We start from the raw sequence: 24160 nt of genomic DNA, 5'->3' as shown, positions 1-24160 counted from the left end.
TCTACATGGACAGGCTCTACATGGACAGCCTCCACATGGACAGCCTCTACATGGGCAGCCTCTACATGGGAAGCCTCTCCATGGGCAGCCTCTACATGGGCAGCCTCTACATGGGAAGCCTCTACATGGACATTCTCCACATGGACAGCCTCTACATGGACAGGCTCTACATGGACAGCCTCCACATGGACAGCCTCTACATGGACAGCCTCCACATGGACAGCCTCTACATGGACAGGCTCTACATGGACAGCCTCTACATGGACAGGCTCTACATGGACAGCCTCCACATGGACAGCCTCTACATGGGCAGGCTCTACATGGGCAGCCTCCACATGGACAGCCTCCACATGTCCTGTTTTGACAATGCCAGCGTGAGTACTCCTTCCTAGCACGACTTGTTTTACCACACTGCCAGCTCCAACCCGGCAAGTGGGAGGACGACTGTCACAACACTGCTTGGGTCCTGGGGTTTCGATTCCACCACGCGACTGGACAGTCTCAGAGGGAAGTCGACAGGTTCAGGGGTGAATCAGTCTGAAATATTTTAAGGAGCGGTGGCCTAGCGTCTACATGCAATATGAAAATGATCAGGGATGCAACTGAAAGTAGAATGGGTTGTTTGTTGACCATAATGTGGTTGACGCTTCTTATGGACAGTGTAAGCAACCTGACAAAAAATGTATACAATATACTACAGTTTAATTCAGCCCTTCCTGAAAAATGGCAATGGATTTAAAATAGCAATAAACCAGTAACCTACTATAGACGAAAGTGAAGAGCCCCAATTTTCACAATCCATCCCACAGCCCCACTTCACTCCCTTCTTCATCCTCCATCCTTCCATCCCCCTTAATTTGTTTCTAAAATACAACCCTGCTACCATGGCAACTTGCTTTGGAGGTCCATTCCAAAGTGTTGAGGTCGGGTGCTCTCCTAGACCCCAGAGATGACCTTGAGAGAGGTAGTTGCTATTCCATATTCACACTGCATTGAGCCTTGTGCATTCAACAATACAGTACTTACAAATCCAGCATAATTGCCCCGGAGGTGGGCAGCTGAACTAAATGAAACGCGCCTCAATCTTCTTGTCTGTCTCATATAATTTGCATAATGGGCTAATGCTTTGTTTCATAGGATTATGGTATTAATGTTTGTGTGCCACGACGCCACGATATCCCCGCATGTATTTCTACACACTGTACATTCAAAATGAGCTTTCAAGCTGTTCGCTGGAAGTAAGTGACTCTTGGTGTCTTGCACACCTGCACAGATCTGCTGATCGCCATGTCAATAGGGTAGGCTTGGCTCGTGATTGGTTAACAGGTTGGAATAAGCTACACTGTAGTTAGGTTAGTCATGGTGGATAGACATTCTGTCAGCTATAATTTGCTCATCGCAATCTCTTTGTCTTGAAGGACCAGAAACCCTTTCTATACTACACAATAAAAACCTGACTATTTGCTGGACGTAGACTTGGTACTACCATTGAGATAATTGTGGACCTTGGACACAAGAGGTTGAGAATTATAATTGTTGAGGAACACTAGCATTAATTAGAAAGGAATATTCAATTTTGATAGAAAATGATGCTTTCATTGGCTCCCCAAAAATATGACCCCCCCCCCCCCTAAAAAAGCAGTACATGATCCATCTAAAATGTCTTTGTGAAAAACATCTATATGCTGGGTTTCAGTCCCGTTTCATAGATCTAATCTCTATGGAGGATGAGGCTGTTTCTGATAATATGCCAGTGGGATGCACAGGGCCGTGGCCTGTTAGTCATTTTCAGCGATGCGGGCTGACCACATCTGTTCTTTGACTGATTCCATCCTGGGCAGCCCCGCTGGTCAATACGGTTAATGTATGCAGAGACACAGGGCAGTCAGAGCCAACTCAGCGTCTCTTACCACCACTACTGTGTTCCCAACAGACACAGAGACTAATACAAACATGAAGTACACACACACACACACACACACACACACAAATAAACAGCTCATACTCTTGCACACAATGCACCTTCTAATTTCCTAATTTCATTTGGGTGCCTATCTTTACCGTTCATTTGGTTTGGGGCATATAGCTGGTTGGTGTGGGACAGGGACCGATCTTGACATTTGACTTATTTTGAGGCCTAAAAAACGTCTGACAGTCTTTAAAGCAGAGTGCCTCCAGGACCCCTTCCCTCGACACACCTTTTATAGTCAGTACAACTGCTTTAGTTGGTATCCCACAAGGGCATGTGGATGGGAACCTCTCTCTCTCGCTCTCTCTGTCTCTCTTTCTTTCCATCTCTCTCGTTCTCTCTCTCACTCTCCAGCCTGCGCACTAACTGATTAATCAGTCACACCTTTCTTTACCCTGCAGCCCTCAGGCTGTTTGTGTTGATAGCCCCAGCATTGAGACTGCTGTAAATAAATAATCACACACCACTGAGTCACCCCATCCCTGCTGAAGGAAAGATTAATTACAGATGTAAAGATTTCTCCTTCTATCCTCTTCCTCCTCACTCTCTAACCTCTACGTAACTGATCGACTCTCAGGTATTTCCTCTCTCACATTCCCTCTCTCCCTCTCGCTGTGTTTTTCCCTCTCTCTAACCTCGGCTCTCTCTCTCACTCGTATTCCTCTCTTTCTCTCGCTCTGTCTCAATCTCCCGTCATCTTCCTCTCTCTGTCGACCTCTTCTTTTTCCTTGTCAGGAAACTCTTTTCAGGATGTAGAACATAGTGTTAGAGGTGATGAATACACTACACTAATTACAGTGTGTGAGAGACTTGCTGCTTGTCCCTTCGCCTCAGCTACAGGAATGAAGAGTGGTGGGACTCAAGGGTCTCTTCTCCTGTCAAGTGAGTGCCCTTGGACAGATTGCCTCTCTCTCTCTCTCTCTCTCTCTCTCTCTCTCTCTCTCTCTCTCTCTCTCTCTCTCTCTCTCTCTCTCTCTCTCTCTCTCTCTCTCTCTCTCTCTCTCTCTCTCTCTCTCTCTCTCTCTCTCTCTCTCTCTCTCTCTCTCTCCACACACCCATGCTAGGACACACATACGCTGCCCTCTGCCTTCACTGGCAGTGCTCGCTTTGATTCATCGCACTGGTTGGCTGCTGCTAGGGGAGTGCTGAGCACCTGTCAGTAACAGCTTTATAATCCACAGTAAGGTATGAGGAGGCACGGGCGCAAGGCCCAAACACACATAGGATTTATGAGTGGAAGTGTGTGAGCCGGGAAAGGGTGTGTGTGTGTGTGCGTGTGTGCGTTTGTGCTGAGCCAGGGACAAGGTCCTAGGCTATGCTGTGTGTATTGTGTGTGTGTCAGTGTATGTGTGTATGAGAGAGAGAAAGAGTGTTTATTGGGTGTGTATTTGTGTGCATATCAAATCACATTTTATTTGTCACATACACATGGTTAGCAGATGTTAATGCGAGTGTAGCGTAATGCTTGTGCTTCTAGTTCTGGCAATGTAGTAATAACCAACAAGTAATCTAACCTAACAATTCCACAACTACTACCTTATAGACACAAGTGTAAAGGGATAAAGAATATGTACATAAAGATATATGAATGAGTGATGGTACAGAACGGCATAGGCAAGATGCAGTAGATGGTATAGAGTACAGTATATACATACGAGATGAGTAATGTAGGGTATATAAACATAAAGTGGCATAGTTTAAAGTGGCTAGTGATACATGTTTTACATAAAGATGGCAAGATGCAGTAGATGATATTGAGTACAGTATATACGTATACATATGAGATGAGTAATGTAGGGCATGTAAACATTATATTAAGTGGCATTGTTTAAAGTGTTTAGTGATACATTTTTCCATCAATTTCCATTGTTAAAATGGCTGGAGTTGAGTCAGTATGTTGGCAGCAGCCACTCAATGTTAGTGGGGGCTGTTCAACAGTCTGATCGCCTTGAGATAGAAGCTGTTTTTCAGTCTCTCGGTCCCTGCTTTGATGCACCTGTACTGACCTCGCCTTCTGGATGATAGCGGGGTGAACAGGCAGTGGCTCCAGTGGTTGTTGTCCTTGATGATCTTTATGGCCTTCCTGTGACATCGGGTGGTGTAGGTGTCCTGGAGGGCAGGTAGTTTGCCCCCGGTGATGCGTTGTGCAGACCTCACTACCCTCTGGAGAGCCTTACGGGTTGTGGGCTGAGCAGTTGCCGTACCAGGCGGTGATGCAGCCCGACAGGATGCTCTCGATTGTGCTGTAGAAGTTTGCGAGTGCTTTTGGTGACAAGCTGAATTTCTTCAGCCTCCTGAGGTTGCATCTACTGTAAATGGAAGGGAGTTGTGTTTGCAGTGTTTGTGCCTGGGAATGTGTGGACAAAATCCACATTTCAATTTGATCAGATTTGTAATATTTGTGTTATGTCATAATAACATGAAAACTAGACATTGATTTGTTGCCTTACTTCTGTCCTAAAGGGCGAGCATTCATTCACTTTAGAAATGTGTGCTCATCCCTGAAAATCCACACAAATCATGCCTTGATATCAATGGGAGATTTGCTCAGAACATTGAATGACGCACAACGCTCTTAAGTCAGGACTTCAACCCAAGTTACAGTACAAAATAGATTTAGCCAAGTCTGACATGGGCAGAACAGACTCATACTGAAGCTTGCTTACTGTCCATACGCCCCTATAGAAAAACCCGGTGAACAGACTTCAGAACTTAATTCTGTCTGCAATGTCTGCTTAGTGCCACTTTGTGGTACCTCTGTCAGGGCATGTCAGGGTGCATTAAGTACCTTTATACGTTCGGGATGGGGGAGAGATAGATAGAGGCAAGTCTGATCACAAATCAGTTTTAGACCTTACGTCTCAGACGTGCACCCCAGATTCTTATCAAATGACATGAATGCGCTATAAACTGAAACTAGATCAGATTTACAGTCTTTGATCAGTCTTACTGTGCAGATCTCTCAGATCTGTACATCATGTTCTTATCAGGTGACCTGGATGAGCATCACTTTAATATAGTCCTGGATCAGTTTTGTATCTTAGACCTCCACCACTAGCTGGCATAAAATACTTTGACATTTCACTGGAGATTCAGGATGTGAGATCGTCTGTCACCTGCTGCCATTATTATTGTTAGAAATGTATTTTGGTGTTATTTTTCATACTATTCAAATTTAAACATTCCCCTTTTAGGCTCTTGCTGTTTAATTTATTCTAGGCTGGCAAAGAGCTTTAACCCTGGGAATTTGAGGCATTGAGCTAGCAAGGCCAGAGTGGTTTTAGCAATCATGTTAGTTTGAAAATGATTTGCCTTAATTCAGTGAGCTTTCGGTTGGCTGCTAGCCAGAAAGGGGCTCCCTACTGCCTCCATTCTTTCTCCCTGGCCTTTCTTTCTTTCTTTCGCTATTTATTTATTTCCTTCTATCCATTTCGTTGGCATACATTCTTTATCCTTTCCTTCACTTCTCCTCTCTCACCCCTTCTGTTGCCTCTGTCTTTTCTGTGTTCTGAATTGTCAATCCCCCCCCTCTCTCTCTCTCCTTATCTCTCTCTCCCTCTCTCTCTCTCTTTCTCTCTCTCTCTCTTTCTCTCTCTCTCTCACTCTCTCTCACCCTCTCTCTCTCTGTATCTCTCTCTCGCTCTCACTCTCTCTCGCTCTCTCTCTTTCTTTCTCTCTCTCTCTCTCGCTCTCACTCTCTCTCGCCCTCTCTCTCTCTGTATCTCTCTCTCGCTATCTCTCTCTCTTTCTCTCTCTCACCCTCTCTCTCTCTGTATCTCTCTCTCGCTCTCACTCTCTCTCTCTCTCTCTCTTTCTCTCTCTCTTTCTCTCTCTCTCGCTCTCACTCTCTCTCGCCCTCTCTCTCTGTATCTCTCGCTCTCACTCTCTCTCTGTATCTCTCTCTCTCTCTTTTGCTCTCTTGCTCTCACTTTCTTTCTCTCTCTGTATCTCTCTCTCTTTCTCTCTCTTGCTCTCACTCTCTCTCTGTATCTCTCTCTCTCTGTCTCTGTCTCTCTCTCGCTCACACACACCTACCCTCTTGCTCCAATTCTCCCCCCATGTCTCCAGATCCCCCCTGAGGTACCCCACTAATCCTAGCCTTTTCTCATTTCACACTCCACGCTGTCATAGATGAATGCTAATAAGATCACCAGAGATTACCTGCTTTTCATTTTTAAAAAGCCTCAATGCTTTAACCTCTATTGAAGGGTTGAGCAGCATGAAAAAACCACGTCTACAGTAATGAGCCTCATCCCTGTGTTACGGATAGACAATGAGCTAAACAATGAACAGTGCAACGGCAATGAATGGGCGACAGGCAGTCGACACAGAACCTGTGCATGTTATGTCGGCTGGATATCGGAATATCGGAATCTTTACGTACCTCCGTTGATTCTTGTAGGCATAGTCATATTCATCTCGCTGCATTCTGAACAGATCATTTTATTGTATGAGTGTATGAGAATAGCAGTGAAAGAATGGTTAACTAATTGTTTGGCTAGTATGATCCCGCAGCAGCTGTACCTCCCTCCCCTACAGTTTTCCTGGCTCACACCACAAGCATGCAAACGACGGGTGGGCTTGTAACGTTAGATTAATGCGAGATTGATGCTGAACAAACGACCCTGGATCATATTTCCTAATTCCATACAAAGCTAAGAACAACAGGTTGGCTTCATCTCAATCACAGCTATGGAAGCCTGGGGAACGCGCCAACTGTTGACACTGTACTTTGCTTCAGAGAACCATGTAACGTGCCCCCACCCTGCCACAATCAGCCCCTAGCTAGCCCTGACATGGAACCACGCTGTGGGGTCGGGCGCTTTGACACAAGCCCCTTAATGGATCCCTGAATCAGCGCAACAAAAGGGCCTCCGTGTCTCCTGGGTCTCAGGAATGTTTACAATAAGCGTCAGGGCCTTAAACTAACTTTTTTGACAGCCACTGTGGCATGTAGATTTTTAAATCTAACAGCCAACTCAGATGTATTTACCAGCCCAAATATTTTGGGGGGGATTAAATAAACACAAAAAAAAACACAAAACAAAACGGATGATCATGCTTAGTAATGTTTCTAAAACAAGGAATGTATTAATGGTAAGAAGGAATGTGGTATATATTTTTATTTCATTTAAAATTTTGTGACCTGAGCCTTTTAACCAAAATATCACAGATGAGACAAAAATGTTCAGCTGCCCCTTTAAGCTTACCGTGATAATGGGGCCACTCCAGTTAAAATCTGTCTCGTAGAGGCCGACAACGTCTCTTCGCTAGCAGTGGAAGCAAACTCAAACGTTGAAAAACAACTCAACTTGTAAACAAAACTATGTAAATATCCAATAAACACGAGGATAGTCTCACTTTAGTAGTTAGACCAACATTTATGCCTGTGCGCGATGCTTCTAAAAACAAATATTTCAGCACACAGCCCCCCAGCCAGGTGGGATAGCAATAACGTTAGAATTCCTATTTCTTTGTGCATTACCAGATATGAAACAAAACGGCAAAAATACTTTGGAAACAGCTACAGCAGCATTTTTTTTAACATTCTTGACTTTTTACTTTTAATGAAATGCTTGCACTGTTGAGCCCCGTGTGTGACCCCCGCCAACGTGGCTGGTGAATTAGACATTCTTACCCGCCAATACCAAAATCTACCCACATTTTGTGGGTCGTGGGTGGCGCGTGTTCATTTTAGGCCCTGGGAGGTGGCCTAATAGCACAACGCCACGTCACAGCAGCTGTCCCAGAGAATCAAGACAAAGGCCTAAACAGGGGGCCAAGCAGTGGCCCATACTGGGTTTGGCAGGTGTTGTGGACACCCGACGGGAGACCTTCTCTCGCAATTATCGTTGAAATGCCATGGCGGCAAGGTCACAAGTCAAAATCCCCTTTCTCCCCTCAATGGCATCTGACATCATATACATTAGCTGTTACGTGCTGTTCGTGGTAGAGGGAGCACAGAAGAGGAAGGAGAGGATGGGAGTGTTTTAGAGCACAGAGGAAGAATGAGAGCATTGGAGGGATCTAGAACACAGAGGAAGAATGAGAGAATGGGAGGGATCTAGAACACAGAGGAAGAAGAAGAGAATGGGAGGGATCTAGAACACAGAGGAAGAATGAGAGAATGGGAGGGATCTAGAACACAGAGGAAGAAGAAGAGCATTGGAGGGATCTAGAACACAGAGGAAGAATGAGAGAATGGGAGGGATCTAGAACACAGAGGAAGAATGAGAGAATGGGAGGGATCTAGAACACAGAGGAAGAATGAGAGAATGGGAGGGATCTAGAACACAGAGGAAGAAGAAGAGAATGGGAGGGATCTAGAACACAGAGGAAGAAGAAGAGAATGGGAGGGATCTAGAACACAGAGGACGAAGAAAAGAATGGGAGGGATCTAGAACACAGAGGAAGAAGAAGAGCATGTGAGGGATTTAGAACACAGAGGAAGAAGAAGAGAATGGGAGGGATCTAGAACACAGAGGAAGAAGAAGAGCATGGGAGGGATCTAGAACACAGAGGAAGAATGAGATAATGGGAGGGATCTAGAACACAGAGGAAGAAGGAGAGAATGGGAGGGATCTAGAACACAGAGGAACAAGAAGAGAATGGGAGGGATCTAGAACACAGAGGAAGAAGAAGAGCATGGGAGGGATCTAGAACACAGAGGAAGAAGGAGAGAATGGGAAGGATCTAGAACACAGAGGAAGAAGAAGAGCATGGGAGGGATCTAGAACCCAGAGGAAGAACGAGAGAATGGGAGGGATCTAGAACACAGAGGAAGAAGGAGAGAATGGGAAGGATCTAGAACACAGAGGAAGAAGAAGAGCATGGGAGGGATCTAGAACACAGAGGAAGAACGAGAGAATGGGAGGGATCTAGAACACAGAGGAAGAAGGAGAGAATGGGAAGGATCTAGAACACAGAGGAAGAGGAAGAGCATGGGAGGGATCTAGAACACAGAGGAAGAACGAGAGAATGGGAGGGATCTAGAACACAGGAAGAAGGAGAGAATGGGAGGGATGTAGAACACAGAGGAAGAATGAAAGAATGGGAGGGATCTAGAACACAGAGGAAACAGGAGGGAATGGGAGTGTTCTAGAACACAGAGGAAACAGGAGGGAATGGGAGGGATCTAGAATACAGAGGAAACAGGAGAAATGAGAGGGATCTAGAACACAGAGGAAACAGGAGGGAACGAGATGGTTCTGGAACACAGAGGAAACAGGATGGAACGAGAGGGTTCTGGAACACAGAGGAAACAGGATGGAATGGGAGGGATCTAGAATACAGAGGAAACAGGAGGGAATGAGAGGGATCTAGAACACAGAAGAAACAGGATGGAATGAGATGGTTCTGGAACACAGAGGAAACAGGATGGAATGGGAGGGATCTAGAATACAGAGGAAACAGGAGGGAATGAGAGGGATCTAGAACACAGAGGAAACAGGATGGAATGGGAGGGATCTAGAATACAGAGGAAACGGGAGGGAATGAGAGGGATCTAGAACACAGAGGAAACAGGATGGAATGGGAGGGATCTAGAATACAGAGGGAAAAGGATGGAATTAGAGGGTTCTGGAACACAGAGGAAACAGGATAGAACGGGAGGGATCTAGAATACAGAGGAAACAGGAGGGAATGAGAGGGTTCTGGAACACAGAGGAAACAGGATGGAATGGGAGGGATCTAGAATACAGAGGAAACAGGAGGGAATGAGAGGGATCTAGAACACAGAGGAAACAGGATGGAATGGGAGGGATCTAGAATACAGAGGAAAAAGGAGGGAATGAGAGGGATCTAGAACACAGAGGAAACAGGATGGAGTGAGAGGGTTCTGGAACACAGAGGATGAAGGAGGTTGTGTCAGTTTCCTCATTGCCCACACCTTATTTGATATGAATTAATTCCCCCTGATAAAGGAAATGCAGGGAGTCCCAGATAATGGAAATATGCATATTTTTTTTTACATGAAAAGGGACTCATATAGTATTCAGTTTCAGTCGGGATCAAAACCGGAGACATGAAGGAGGCGATACTAGAAGACCCTCCATAATTCAACAAAACTACAGTATCTGTCTCGTCTCAGTTGGGGGGAGACATATGGAATCTCTCATTCACTCCTCACGACACTCACCATGAGCAAGCTTGTGGAAATGTTTAGGCCAAGCATCTGGATGTGTTTGATGGATCTCAGGAAACGCGTGAGGTTTCACTGAAGGCCAGAACAGTTTTAGAGGAATGATGGGATGGATGGAGGGGTGATGAGAGCCCCAGTTTCTGACACATCTACACAAAATGTCCAGCACTGATTTGTGACCTGCTTCCTGTGCTGTCTGGATGATGGAGTTACTGTTGAGAGGTCAAGCTGCTCGTTCCCACAGAGCTCAAGACAACAACACTAAAACCAATGCAGTTTCCTAACCTCCTCATAGTGAAGTGGATGTTCTGAGAGTTTTATCTTTCATTGTTTCAGATCTCACCTCAACATTAGCATGGAAGACCTTAAGTTTCAAGTTTTAATGTCACATCACTGTTTGTGAGTGGGTGTGTAGTCAGTGGGTGTGTAGGTGTGGGTGTGTAGTCATTGGGTGTGTTGGTGTGGGTGTGTAGTCAGTATAAATGTACTCTATGTGTGTTGGTGTGTAGTCAGTGTAAATGTACTGTATGTGAGTGGGTGTTTAGTCAGTATAAATGTACTGTATGTGAGTTGCCCAATATCATATGGAAGGCCTTTGTCCAACCTCGTAGACTCTGACCAGGCAAATGCAGGCAAATGACCTAGTGGCCTCATGGGTGGAATGTTATTCAGATTTTTTATAATTTCCTAATTAAGAAACATAATTTTTTTTAAAGCCGCCAAAAATCCTGTGTTTCTATGTCAACCGGTTTTGTTATTTGTCTTCTGTGATGAAAATAAAAAGTAACGCTGGACTACAAACTCTAAATCTAATACATTTCAACTCTATATCTGACATGGTACAGGTGTATTATTTGTTTAAAGCCCATAACCATGTGTGTGAGATGTATACTTTTGTTTCAAAGTCAATTTGTTTAAGACTACAAAGAAACACTCTGTGTGACCCTGATTGGTTAAGAACCAACCAGCATCATAGCTATAGATCGCAACCAGCATTAAATGTATCTTCATTACTTAATTCGACCACAACCGTAATCAGTTTGTGCACAGCTCCTGGACGGACACAAAAACTGACACAACAGCTGGAGCTCCCTTCCACTGCATGGGAAGAGAAATAGAACAGACACCCACATCAATCCAACACCCCTCCTCTCTATGTCTCCATTTGTCCCCCATACCCCTATGGCCTTGGTCAGAGAAACCACTTCAATACCATGTCTGCCAGAAACTTTAAGACACAACAGAGCTCTCGTGTTCGCGTGGCATCTGGGTTATTTCAAGGCTTCCATCCAGCTAGCTGTTGAACATATATCACAGTCTGGGTAATGCATGCATGTCACGCAGCATACATCAGACTGTCAATCTGTGGGGGCTCGTGTTTGCCAGAAGGCTAGGACGACGATATGGGTTTCATCACGAGGGACATAATGGTGGACAGAAAAGACGAGCTGGCTGGTCAGGATTTTGCTGTTTCTAAACCTCGGATTTGGAAAGTGCAACCCTGCCATTGAGAACATATTTGTACTACAATAAAAAATTCCATAAAAGAAGAAATCAAAATGAAGGAAAAAATGGCTCCATTAAAAATATAGTTTGTGAAAGGATTTTTTCTCTTTTCGAAATGCAATTTACACAATATATGACCTCTGCTAAAAGTCTATTTCGGTGTATTAAGACCAGAACTGACTCTACTGACTCTAACTCTACTGACTGTACTAACTCTACTGACTCTAACTCTACTGACTGTACTAACTCTACTGACTCTAACTCTACTGACTGTACTGACTCTACTGACTACTGACTCTACTAACTTTACTGACTCTACTGACTCTAACTCTACTGACTGTACTAACTCTACTGACTCTAACTCTACTGACTCTAACTCTACTGACTCTACTGACTCTAACTCTACTGACTCTACTGACTCTAACTCTACTGACTCTAACTCTACTGACTGTACTAACTCTACTGACTCTAACTCTACTGACTCTACTGACTCTACTGACTCTACTAACTCTATGAACTACTGACTCTACTGACTCTGCTAACTACTTACTATACTGACTCTACTAACTACTGACTCTACTGACTCTAACTCTACGGACTCTAACTCGACTAACTCTACTGACTCTACTAACTCTACTGACTCCACTAGCTACTGACTCTACCAACTCTACTGACTCTACTAACTACTGACTCTACCAACTCTACTAACTACTGACTACTGACTCTACTTACTCTACTGATTCTAACTACTGACTCTACTAACTCTACGAACTACTGACTCTACTGACTTTGCTAACTACTGACTCTACTGACTCTATTGACTTTACTAACCCTATTGACTGTACTGACTCTATTGAGTCTACTAACTACTGATTCTACTAACTCTACTAACTATTGACTCTATTAACTCTACTAACTCTACTAACTCTACTGACGACAAACTACTGACTCTACTAACACTACTGACTCTACTGACTTCACTAGGTACTGACTCTAATAACTCTACTAACTCTAATGACTCTACTAACTACTGACTCTACTGAATCTTCTGACTGCTAACTACTGACTACTAACTCCAGTGACTCTATTGACTCTGACTCTACTGACTCCAACTCTACTAACTACTAACTCTACTGACTCTACTGACTCTACTGAGTCTACTAACTACTGACTCTACTGAATCGACTGACTTACTCTACTGACTCTATTGACTCTACAAACTCTACTGACTCTACTAACTCTACTGACTCTACTAACTACTGACTTTACTGACTACTAACTCTACTGACTACTGACTCTACTAACTCTACTGAATCGACTGACTCTTACTCTACTGACTCTATTGACTCTGACTCTACTAACTCTACTGACTCTATTGACTCTGACTCTACTAACTCTACTGACTCTACTAAATCTACTGACTCTACCAACTACTGACTCTATGAACTACTGACTCTACTAACTCTACTGACTCTACTGACTCTAACAACTACTGACTCTTCTAACTCTACTGACTCTATGAACTCTACTGACTCTATGAACTACTGACTACTAACTCTACTGACTCTACTAACACTACTGACTTTACTAACTACTGACTCTACTGACTTTGCTAGCTACTGCCTCTACTAACTCTAGACTCTACTAAGTCTACTGACTCTACTAAGAACTGACTCTACTGATGCTACTAACTCTACTGACTCTACTGACTACTGACGCTACTAACTCTACTGACTCTACCAACTCTACTAACTACTGACTCTACTTTCTCTACTGACTCTACTAATGCTACTGACTACTAACTACTGACTACTGACTCCACTAGCTACTGACTCAACTGACTCTACTAGCTCTACTAACTCTTCTAACTACTGACTCTACTGACGCTATTAACTCTTCTGACTCTACCAACAATACTAAATACTGACTCTACTGACTCTGCTAACTACTGACTCTACTAAATCTACTGACTCTACTAACTACTGACTACTGACTCTACTGACTATACTAACTCTACTGACTCTACTTGCTCTTTTGACTCTACTGACGCTACTAACTCTACTAACTACTGACTCTACTAACTACTGACTCTACTAAATCTACTAACTCTACTGACTACTGACTACTGACTCTACTGACTATACTAACTCTACTGACTCTACTTGCTCTTTTGACTCTACTGACTCTCCTGACTCTACTAACTACTGCCTCTACTAACTCTACTAACTGTACTGACTCTATTGACTCCAACTCTACTGACTCTACTGACTACTACCTCTACTGACTATACTAACTACTGACTCTACTAACGCTACTGACTCTACTAACTACTGACTCTATGAACTCTACTGACTCTACCAACTACTGACTCTACTGACTCTACCAACTCTACTAACTACTGACTCTGCTAACTACTGACTCGACTAACTCTACTGACTCTACAAACTCTGCTGACTCTACAAACTCTGCTGATTCTACTAACTACTGACTCTACTGACGCTACTAACTCTACTAACTACTGACTCTACTAACTACTGACTCTACCAACTACTGACTCTACTAGCTCTACTGACTCTACCAACTCTACGAACTACTGACTCTGCTAACTACTGACTCTACTAACTCTACTGACTCTACCAACTCTACTAACTACTGACTCTATTAACTCTACTGACTCTACTAACTCTACTGACTCTACTAACTCTACTGACTCTGCTAACTACTGACTCTACTGACTCTACCAACTCTACTAACTACTCCCTCTGCTAACTATGGACTCTACTAACTCTACTGACTTTACTAACTCTACTGTCTCTACTGACTCTATGAACTGTACTGACTCTACCAACTACTGACTCTACCAACTCTACGAGCTACTGACTCTGCTAACTACTGACTCTACTAACTACTAACTCTACTGACTCTACTAACTACTGACTCTGCTAACTACTGACTGTACTAACTCTACTGACTCTATTAACTCTGCTGACTACAAACTATGCTGACTCTATTAACTACTGACTCTACCAACTCTACTATCTTCTGACTATGCTAACTACTGACTCTACTAACTCTACTGACTCTATTAACTCTACTGACTCTACAAAATATGCTGACTATACTAACTACTGACTCTACTGACGCTACTGACTACTGACTCTGCTAACTACTGACTCTACTAACTCTACTGACTCTATTAACTCTGCTGACAACAAACTATGCTGACTCTGCTAACTACTGACTCTACTAACTCTACTAATGCTACTGACTCTACTAACTACAGACTCTACTGACTCCACTTCAAACGCAGTGCCTCTTTGCTTGACATCATGGGAAAATCAAAAGAAATCAGCCAAGACCTTGTAAATTGTAGACCTCCACAAGTCTGGTTCTTCCTTGGGAGCAATTTTCAAATGCCTGAAGGTACCACGTTCATCTGTACAAACAATAGTACGCAAGTATAAACACCATGGGACCAGTGTTGTCCTCTGGTCTAAAGAAACAAAAATAGAACTGTTGGGCCATAATGAACATCATTATGTTCAGAGGAAAAAGGGGGAAAGCTTGCAAGCAGAAGAACACCATCCCAACTGTGGGGTGGCAGCATCATGTTGTGGGGGTGCTTTGCTGCAGGAGTGACTGGTGCACTTCACAAAATAGATGGCATCATGAGGTAGGAAAATTATGTGGATATATTGAAACAAGATATCAAGACATCAGTCAGGAAGTTAAGCTTGGTCGCAAATGGGTCTTCCAAATGGACAATGACCCCAAGCATACTTCCAAAGTTGTGACAAAATGGCTTAAGGACAACAAAGTCAAGGTATTGGAGTGGTCATCACAAAGCCCTGACCTCAATCCTATAGAAAATGTGTGGGCAGAACTGAAAAGTGTGTGCGAGCAAGGAGGCCTACAAACCTGACTCAGTTACACCAGCTCTGTCAGGAGGAATGGGCCAAAATTCACCCAACTTATTGTGGGAAGCTTGTGGAAGGCTACCCAAAACTTTTGACCCAAGTTAAACAATTTAAAGGCAATGCTACCAAATACTAATTGAATGTATGTAAACTTCTGACCCACTGGGAATGTGATGAAAGAAATAAAAGCTGAAATAAATCATTCTCTCTACTATTACATACTATATTTCACATTCTTAAAATAAAGTGGTGATCCTAACTGACCTAAGAAAGGGAATTGTTACTTGGATTAAATGTCAGGAATTGTGAATAACTGAGTTTAAATGTATTTGGCTGTGTATGTAAACTTCCGACTTCAACTGTAGCTGCATAGACCATCATTGGTCAAACCTTAGAGGCAGAGAAAGGAAGCAGTCAGTCTGAAGTCTTGGGCGAGCAGCTGCCTATTCTGACTGGTCCCCTTGTTGAAGTGACAACATGAGAGAGGGAGAGTGGAAGGAAGTATAGAAGTGTCCTGAGTGGTTAACAGGAAGAATCTGGCAAGGTATTTAGCTGAAACCCAAAGCCTGATGGGGGATTGTGAAAGCTAGTGACAACAAGCTAGTGGCTGTGGTCAGGGTGGACAAATTGCTCTTGCTAATTTGACAGAGTTGAAAAGGAGTTCCATTGACACAAGAAAAATGTCTAGGACCATATATACCCTACGAAGCCATTAACTCGTCTTTTGTCTTAAAGGACATGACAGATGTAAAATCATGTGAGTGTGCCGTGCGGATCCTTGATCCTTGGTGATGCTTCAAGATAGAGAGCTCTATTTTAGCACTAGCATGCTGACCAATGACCTCATTAGTACTGACTCAAAGGGAAAGAAGGCTAGCGGCAGCTACTTTAACTCTATTGAATGTCATTGTCCTTTTTACACTGATATTTTCCCAAATGCAAGGTCCATGGCTGACATACATAACCGCCAGTGGACCTGGCTTCTCCTGGGTGCATTCTGAGGCAATTTCTACCAGTCATAATGGTTCAAGTCTCATGCTGGACGAGGTAAAAGAAGACAACACTACGTACAGTACATGGTGGCTTTGATATGATCACAGTTTCTAGTAATTCTGCAAGACATTTTATGAGCAATTCATTTTTCACATTTAGCATAATGATGGTTTATGTTACTAAAGGAAGTTCAAGGACATGCTTACACATTGTATTGGAACAGCGTATCTAACGCTCTGAAGTAAACTGTTTCAGTTTAAAACTGTGCAGGTGGAGATGCTTTGAATCCTGGTTACCTCACGACCAAATATGTGATATTACATCCGTGTGTCTAGCATGCGCAGTGCTCTCATCATAGTTTTAGAGGTAGTACTGGTCTTCCATTTCTATTAAAGAATCAAATTGTCTAAGAATCCTGAGCCACATGCTGATTAATCAACTCATGCGGATATTAGTGTCCCAAAACACCCTGAACCTCTGTCTGTCTACTGCTATTGTTTGCTCTTTGTAAGAGCATTGGTTTATCCTTATAAACTGTCATCCATCCAACTCAATCCATCCAACCCAATCCATCCATCCATCCAACCCAATCTATCCGTCCAACCCAATCCATCCATCCATTCAACCCAATCTATCCATCCAACCTAACCCAATCCATCCATCCATCCAAGCCAATCCAATCCATCCATCCAACCATCAACCATCCATCCATCCAATCCCATCCATCCATCCAACCCAATCCATCCATCCAACCTATCCATCCATCCAACCCAATCCATCCATCCATCCAACCTATCCATCCATCCAACCCAATCCACCCATCCAACCCAACCTATCCATCCATCCAACCCAATCCATCCATCCAACCCAATCCATCCATCCAACCCAATCTATCCATCCAACCCAATCCATCCAACCCAACCTATCCATCCATCCAACCCAATCTATCCATCCAACCCAATCCATCCATCCATCCTTCCAACCCAATCCATCCATCCATCCAACCCAATCCATCCAACCCAATCCATCCATCCATCCATCCAACCAACCAACCCAATCTATCCATCCAACCCAATCCATCCAACCCAATCCATCCATCCATCCATCCAACCAACCAACCCAATCTATCCATCCAACCCAATCCATCCATCCATCCTTCCAACCAAATCCATCCATCCATCCAACCCAATCCATCCATCCATCCATCCATCCATCCATCCAACCCAATCTATCCATCCAACCCAATCCATCCAACCCAATCCATCCAACCCAATCCATCCAACCCAATCCATCCATCCATCCATCCAACCAACCAACCCAATCTATCCTTCCAACTAGAGGTGGACAGATTACGATTTTTCAATGTCGATACCGATTCTTGGAGGACCAAAAAAAAAGCCGATACCGATGAATCATTATTATTTGTAATAATGACAATTACAACAATACTGAATGAACACTTATTTTAACTTGATATAATACATCAATAAAATCAATTTAGCCTCAAATAAATAAGGAAACAAATAATAAATAATAATACAAAAAATTCAATTTGGTTTAAATAATGCAAAAACAAAGTGTTGGAGAAGAAAGTAAAAGTGCAATATGTGCCGTGTAAGAAAGCTAATGTTTAAGTTCCTTGCTCAGAACATGAGAACATATGAAAGCTGGTAGTTCCTTTTAACATGAGTCTTCAATATTCCCAGGTAAGACGTTATAGGTTGTAGTTATTATAGGAATTATAGGACTATTTCTCTCTATACCATTTGTATTTCATTAACCTTTGACTATTGGATGTTCTTATAGGCACTTTAGTATTGCCAATGTAACAGTATAGCTTCCGTCCCTCTCCTCGCTCCTACCTGGGCTTGAACCAGGAACACATCGACAACAGCCACCCTCGAAGCAGCGTTACCAATGCAGAGCAAGGGGAACAACCACTCCAAGTCTCAGAGCGGGTGATGTTTGAAACGCTATTAGCGCGCACCCCGTTAACTAGCTAGCCATTTCACATCGGTTACACCAGCCTAATCTCGGGAGTTGATAGGCTTGATGTCATAAACATCGCAATGCTTTAAGCACAGCGAAGAGCTGCTGGCAAAACGCACTAAAGTGCTGTTTGCATGAATGCTTACGAGCCTGCTGGTGCCTACCATTGCTCAGTCAACTGCTCTATCAAATCATAGACTTAGTTATAACATAATAACACACAGAAATATGAACCTTAGGTCATTAATATGGTCGAATCCGGAAACTATCATCTCGAAAACAAGATGTTTATTCTTTCAGTGAAATACGGAACCGTTCCGTATTTTATCTAACGGGTGGCATCCATAAGTCTAAATATTCCTGTTACATTGCACAACCTTCAATGTTATGTCATAATTACGTAAAATTCTGGCAAATTAGGCGGCCCAAACTGTTGCATATACATTGACTCTGCGTGCAATGAACGCAAGAGAAGTGACACAATTTCACCTGGTTAATATCGCCTGCTAACCTGGATTTCTTTTAGATAAATATGCAGGTTGTGTGTATCAATATGTGTATTGATTTTAAGAAAGGCATTGATGTTTATGGTTAGGTACACATTGGAGCAAGGACAGTCCTTTTTCACGAATACGCTCCACATAGATTATATGCAACGCAGGACACGCTAGATAAACTAGTAATATCATCAACCATGTGTAGTTAACTAGTGATTATGATTGATTGATTGTTTTTTATAAGATAAGTTTAATGCTAGCTAGCAACTTACCTTGGCTTACTGCATTCGGTTAACAGGCAGGCTCCTCGTGGAGTGCAATGTAATCAGGTGGTTAGAGCGTTGGACTAGTTAACTGTAAGGTTGCAAGATTGAATCCCCGAGCTGACAAGGTAAAAATCTGTCGTTCTGCCCCTGAACAAGGCAGTTAACCCACCGTTCCTAGGCCGTCATTGAAAATAAGAAGGTGTTCTTAACTGATAAAGATTAAATAAAGATGTAAAAAAAAATAATAATAGTAATAATACATTTAAAAAAAAAATAAATCGGCCAAATCGGTGTCCAAAAATACCGGTTTCCGATTGTTATGAAAACTTAAAATCAGCCCTAATCAATCGGACATTCCGTTTAATCGGTCGAACTCTACTTCCACCCCAATCCATCCATCCACCCCAATCCATCCATCCATCTCAATCTATCCATCCAACCCAATCAATCCATCCAACCCAATCCATCCAACCCAATCCATCCAACCCTTTCCATCCACCCCAATCCATCCATCAACCCAATCTATCCTTGATATAAACCCTAGATTAACTGTCTCTGACCTCTCTATATAAACCCTTGATTAACTGTCTCTGACCTCTCTATATAAACCCTTGATTAACTGTCTCTGACCTCTCTATATAAACCCTTGATTAACTGTCTCTGACCTGTCTATATAAACCCTTGATTAACTGTCTCTGACCTGTCTATATAAACCCTTGATTAACTACCTCTGACCTGTCAATATAAACCCTTGATTAACTGTCTCTAACCTGTCTATATAAACCCCTGATTAACTGTCTCTGACCTGTCTTTCTGACCTAATGTTATATCGTCCTCTTGATAATCTGTTGTTTTATGTCAGTGATACACTGAAAGATATAAAAGGTACATACAAGCACATCACTCACTCACTCACTCACTCACTCACTCACTCAGTCTCTCACTCACTCAGTCTCTCACTCACTCACTCACTCACTCACTCACTCACTCACTCACTCACTCACTCACTCACTCACTCATGTGCACAAGTACAGTTCATGTGGGCACACACATACTCATACACATACATGTGAACACACGCATACACCCACTAACCAAATGTCTTTGAAGTCCGGGTAGAATGGGAAGGGGGCTTCTGTCATCTCAGGAAGTATTCATGCAGTGTGTCTGAGGAGCACGCAGACGATCACCAGCAGTTTTCACAGCAGCTGTGTACCGACACTGCAGGAAGGGGTGGAAAAGAGGCTGGGCTGAAGAGGAAGAGTGAGCAAGTGAGTGCATGAGAGAGGGGGGAAGGTGAGCGAGACAGAGGGAGGGAAAGACTAGAGAGGGGAGAAGAGAGGAGGAACGCTTGGACTACTGCCATTGTTTCCCAGCAACAGCGGGAACAGGAATGTACTCTTTCCCCACCTCCCAGTGGGTTTTCTCTCGTTTCTTTCCCTCTTTTCCGTTCATCCCTCTCCTGGAGTTGCACCGTCTCCCAGTGCCTTACTGGCAGGAGAGAGAGGAGGAGCGGAACGGCGAGGCGTGAGAGCGCTGCAGAGGTGGAGACTGAAGGGTTACCAGAGCGAGAGAGAGAGAGAGAGAGAGGGGTGAAAAAGAGGAAGAGGGAGTGGTTAATGAGTGAATAGGGATTGAGAGAAGGCAGACAGGAGTGCTTAGATGGAGCGAGAGAGGGAGAGGAAAACCGCAATAGAGAGAGAGCGCTATTGGAAGGTGTGTGTTGGGAGTTTACACTTGGAGAAGAAGATCGCAGCGAAGAAGGGGAACAAAAAGGGAAGGTGTTAATATAAGACCAGAGGAGAAAGAATGGAAAAGGGAAAGACCAGATGTTTGTCTGTAGAGCTGTGATGACAGAACTGCAAAACGTTTGTAATCCAGGAACAAACTGAGAGGAGGCACTTCTACTTTCTGGACTGCGTTTCTGTACCTGGGAGGATTTTACTGGCCTGAGCACATTGTCATCACACTGCGCAAAGGTGACTATTGGCGAAAAAAAGATGATCGGTCTCAAGGTTGCACCAAACCGTATTCTACTCTTTCCTCAATCAGCTAAAATCACCTAAAACTTTGGCGGACCCTCTTCCCCCTCGCCGGGACCGCTGTACTCTCAGCCACGTTTGCCGCCACTGACACCCGTTGCCATGCGTCAGCCCCACCTCTTCCAACTTCACCGGTTTCCACAACTCCCTCTCCGTTTGGAGCGTAATCATTTCTCCTCCCCCCTCATTAAAAACTATCCCACCCCTCCTGAACAGTCCTCGCTCGTCGGGACTATGGAATACACCGGCTCTATACTGTGATGATTATGAGAAAGCACAAGTATCGTCACGTCTACAATTTGTGGCTAGGAACTCAGAGTAGATAATGGATTGGAGAGAACTGTGAGTACTGTGGTTCTGTCTCTTGCGAATGTCTTATTTACTTCAATTTCATTGAGTTTTTTTTTCACTTTGTATTTAATTTCCATCCTCATAGTCTCATGTTGTTATGATAGTACATTATGAATGATGGGAAATTCAAACTATCAATGTTGACACTCACATTTTTTTGTGATGGGCAGTTTTGCGCTCCAAAATGGTTTACTTTACCCTCGTTCTATGCTCAAAAAGCTCTGCCTAGCCCCCTGGCCTAAGCCTGCCTCTTCATACTTATCATTGAGAGGTCACTTTCTGAAGTTTGACCCCTACTACACTCTCTCTCTTTGGGTGGGTGGGGGGGGGGGGGGGGGGGGGGGGGTCATACTCTTAACTCTTATCCACCTCAAAGCATTCCACCCCTCTGTACTTTGCTGACTACACTATGTTTACGACTAGCACGTCTCAATGTAGGGTAGTAGGGAAGAAGGGTTGAACGGGTGGGCGTGTCTTGGTGTAACCACCCAAGTGAGTCTCCTCGCTTATGCCATGCTCTGCTAACACAGCCGAGCAACAGGAGTGTAGATAGAAGTTACTAGCCCCTAACCGCTGACACAACATCAGATATTTTTCATCCTCCAATTGGTTATGGTTTGAATTGTAGAATAAGGTAATCCAATCCTAGATCTGAGATTCAGTGGACCTCTCCTACCTCGAGACAAATTACATGTATAGGGAGGGGCTTGTAGCTGAGACAGACATCTCAATTAGCCAATGGGGATACCTCTGTGTTGAGTGATCGGGTGCAGGGTGAAGTTGCCCCCTAGACCCTGATCTTGGGTCAGTTTAGCATTTTCCCCACTATTGGTTTAGGATTGGGAAAGGGGAAGCTGATCCTAGATCTGTACCTAAGGGAACCTTCACTCCGGAGCATATGATCCCACAGGGGCGAGGACACGTGGTATTGATAGTGGCTGAGTCATTGGCCTTTTCTCAATTGGATTTGCTCAACCCCTGTCTTCTCTCTCCTCCATCCAATCGTGCCTTATCTTGAAAAATGTCAAAGGTAATCGAGGAGAGGTGGCGAGGAAGAAGCAACGTGGATGAAAATGCACTTGTTAGTTCTACAAGAGATTTTATAGATAAGTAAAAGGATAAGTAGCATATAATTTTTTTTAAATGTTTGCATGCTTTTCTCCTTTGAGAAAACAACAATTGCTTCAAAGGGGGTGTGGCAGATATCAAAATTCTTCCGTGAAGGACTCAGGTAGGACACGCACGACTATCCTCCATGAAACGTGGCTATCGAGGTGGGGATGACTCTTCCGTTCACCCACTAAACAAATTTACATTCTCCTCGGCCACTCAACCACTTTCCCGAGGAGAGAATAGAGACCAGAATGAGAAAAAGGCCCTTCGAGGAGCTGCTTGGTCTGCTGACACACCCCACAGTCTGGCTCATGCTGCGTGCTCTCTCATCTCAAAATGTAACGAATAGAGCTGATATGATTCTCGATCCTACATGACAGAGAATCATGTCTGTTCTACAACATGTATTTCTATCTGACATTCTGTATCAGTGAGGTGAAACTCTCAGTCTGTTGCAAATAGAAACATGACGAATAGAGCTTATATGATTGTCGATTCTACATGACAGAGAAGCATGTCTGTTCTACAACATGTATTTCTATCTGACATTCTGTATCATTGAGGTGAAACTCTGTTGCAAATAGAAACGTGATGAATAGAACTGATATGATTCTTGATCCTACATGACAGAGAGGCATTGGTAACACTTTACAATGGGGGGGGGGGGGGGGGGTGTATAAGGCAATCATAACACATGAAACCAGTCATAACACCTTTATGAAACCAGTCGTAACACCATTATGAAACCAGCCATAACACCTTTATGAAACCAGTCACAACACCTTTATGAAATCAGCCATAACACCTTTAGGAAACCAGTCATAACACCTTTAAGAAACCAGTTATAACACCTTTAAGAAACCAGTCATAAACACCTTTAGGAAACCAGTCATAACACCTTTAGGAAACCAGTCATAACACCTTTATGAAACCAGTCATAACACCTTTAGGACACCAGTCATAACACCTTTATGAAACCAGTCATAACACCTTTATGAACAAATTGGATTCAAGATCATTAATATTAATAAGGAGTTTTCAAATAAGGTGTTAATGAAGCATGTCAATTCTACATAATATAGTTACATCTGAAAATTCTGTAACATTTGCACCCTTTTGAGTAGGCCCCTGGTAGTATAGTGTGGGTGGGTCTCTTGGTAATATAGTGTGGGTGGGTCTCTTGGTAATATAGTGTGGGTGGGTCTCTTGGTAATATAGTGTGGTGGGTCTCTTCTTGGTAATATAGTGTGGTGGGTCTCTTTGGTGGTATAGTGTGATGGGTCTCTTATTGGTAATATAGTGTGGTGGGTCTCTTCTTGGTAATATTGTGTGGTGGGTCTCTTTGGTGGTATAGTGTGACGGGTCTCTTATTGGTAA

At 43.4% G+C, this 24160-nt stretch overlaps 1 protein-coding gene and 1 long non-coding RNA gene across 4 annotated transcripts in view; one reads left to right on the top strand and one right to left on the bottom strand.

Moving 5' to 3' along the window:
- Nucleotides 1-20830, bottom strand: part of LOC149981385 (uncharacterized) — a 35978-nt gene extending 15148 nt beyond the window's left edge. Inside the window, exon 1 of the long non-coding RNA XR_016497593.1 lies at nucleotides 20373-20830. This is a non-coding gene — a long non-coding RNA (uncharacterized LOC149981385). The remainder of the gene's footprint in view (nucleotides 1-20372) is intronic.
- Nucleotides 1-24160, top strand: part of kif26aa (kinesin family member 26Aa) — a 168869-nt gene that overhangs the window by 85511 nt on the left and 59198 nt on the right. Inside the window, exon 1 of one of the 3 annotated variants that reach the window (XM_090242543.1) lies at nucleotides 20721-21661. The exons of the other annotated variants lie outside the window; for them this stretch is intronic. Coding sequence (XP_090098669.1) covers nucleotides 21645-21661 — 17 coding nt within the window. The 5' untranslated portion in view covers nucleotides 20721-21644. Of the gene's footprint in view, nucleotides 1-20720; nucleotides 21662-24160 lie in introns of those variants that run through there. 3 annotated transcript variants of the gene reach the window in all.

Source organism: Oncorhynchus mykiss, chromosome 8 (genome assembly GCF_057628025.1).
Source record: "Oncorhynchus mykiss isolate SJ-2025 chromosome 8, ASM5762802v1, whole genome shotgun sequence".
NCBI lineage: Eukaryota > Metazoa > Chordata > Actinopteri > Salmoniformes > Salmonidae > Oncorhynchus > Oncorhynchus mykiss.
Note: the sequence above shows the minus strand (reverse complement) of the source record. Positions and strands in the feature narration are given on the sequence as shown.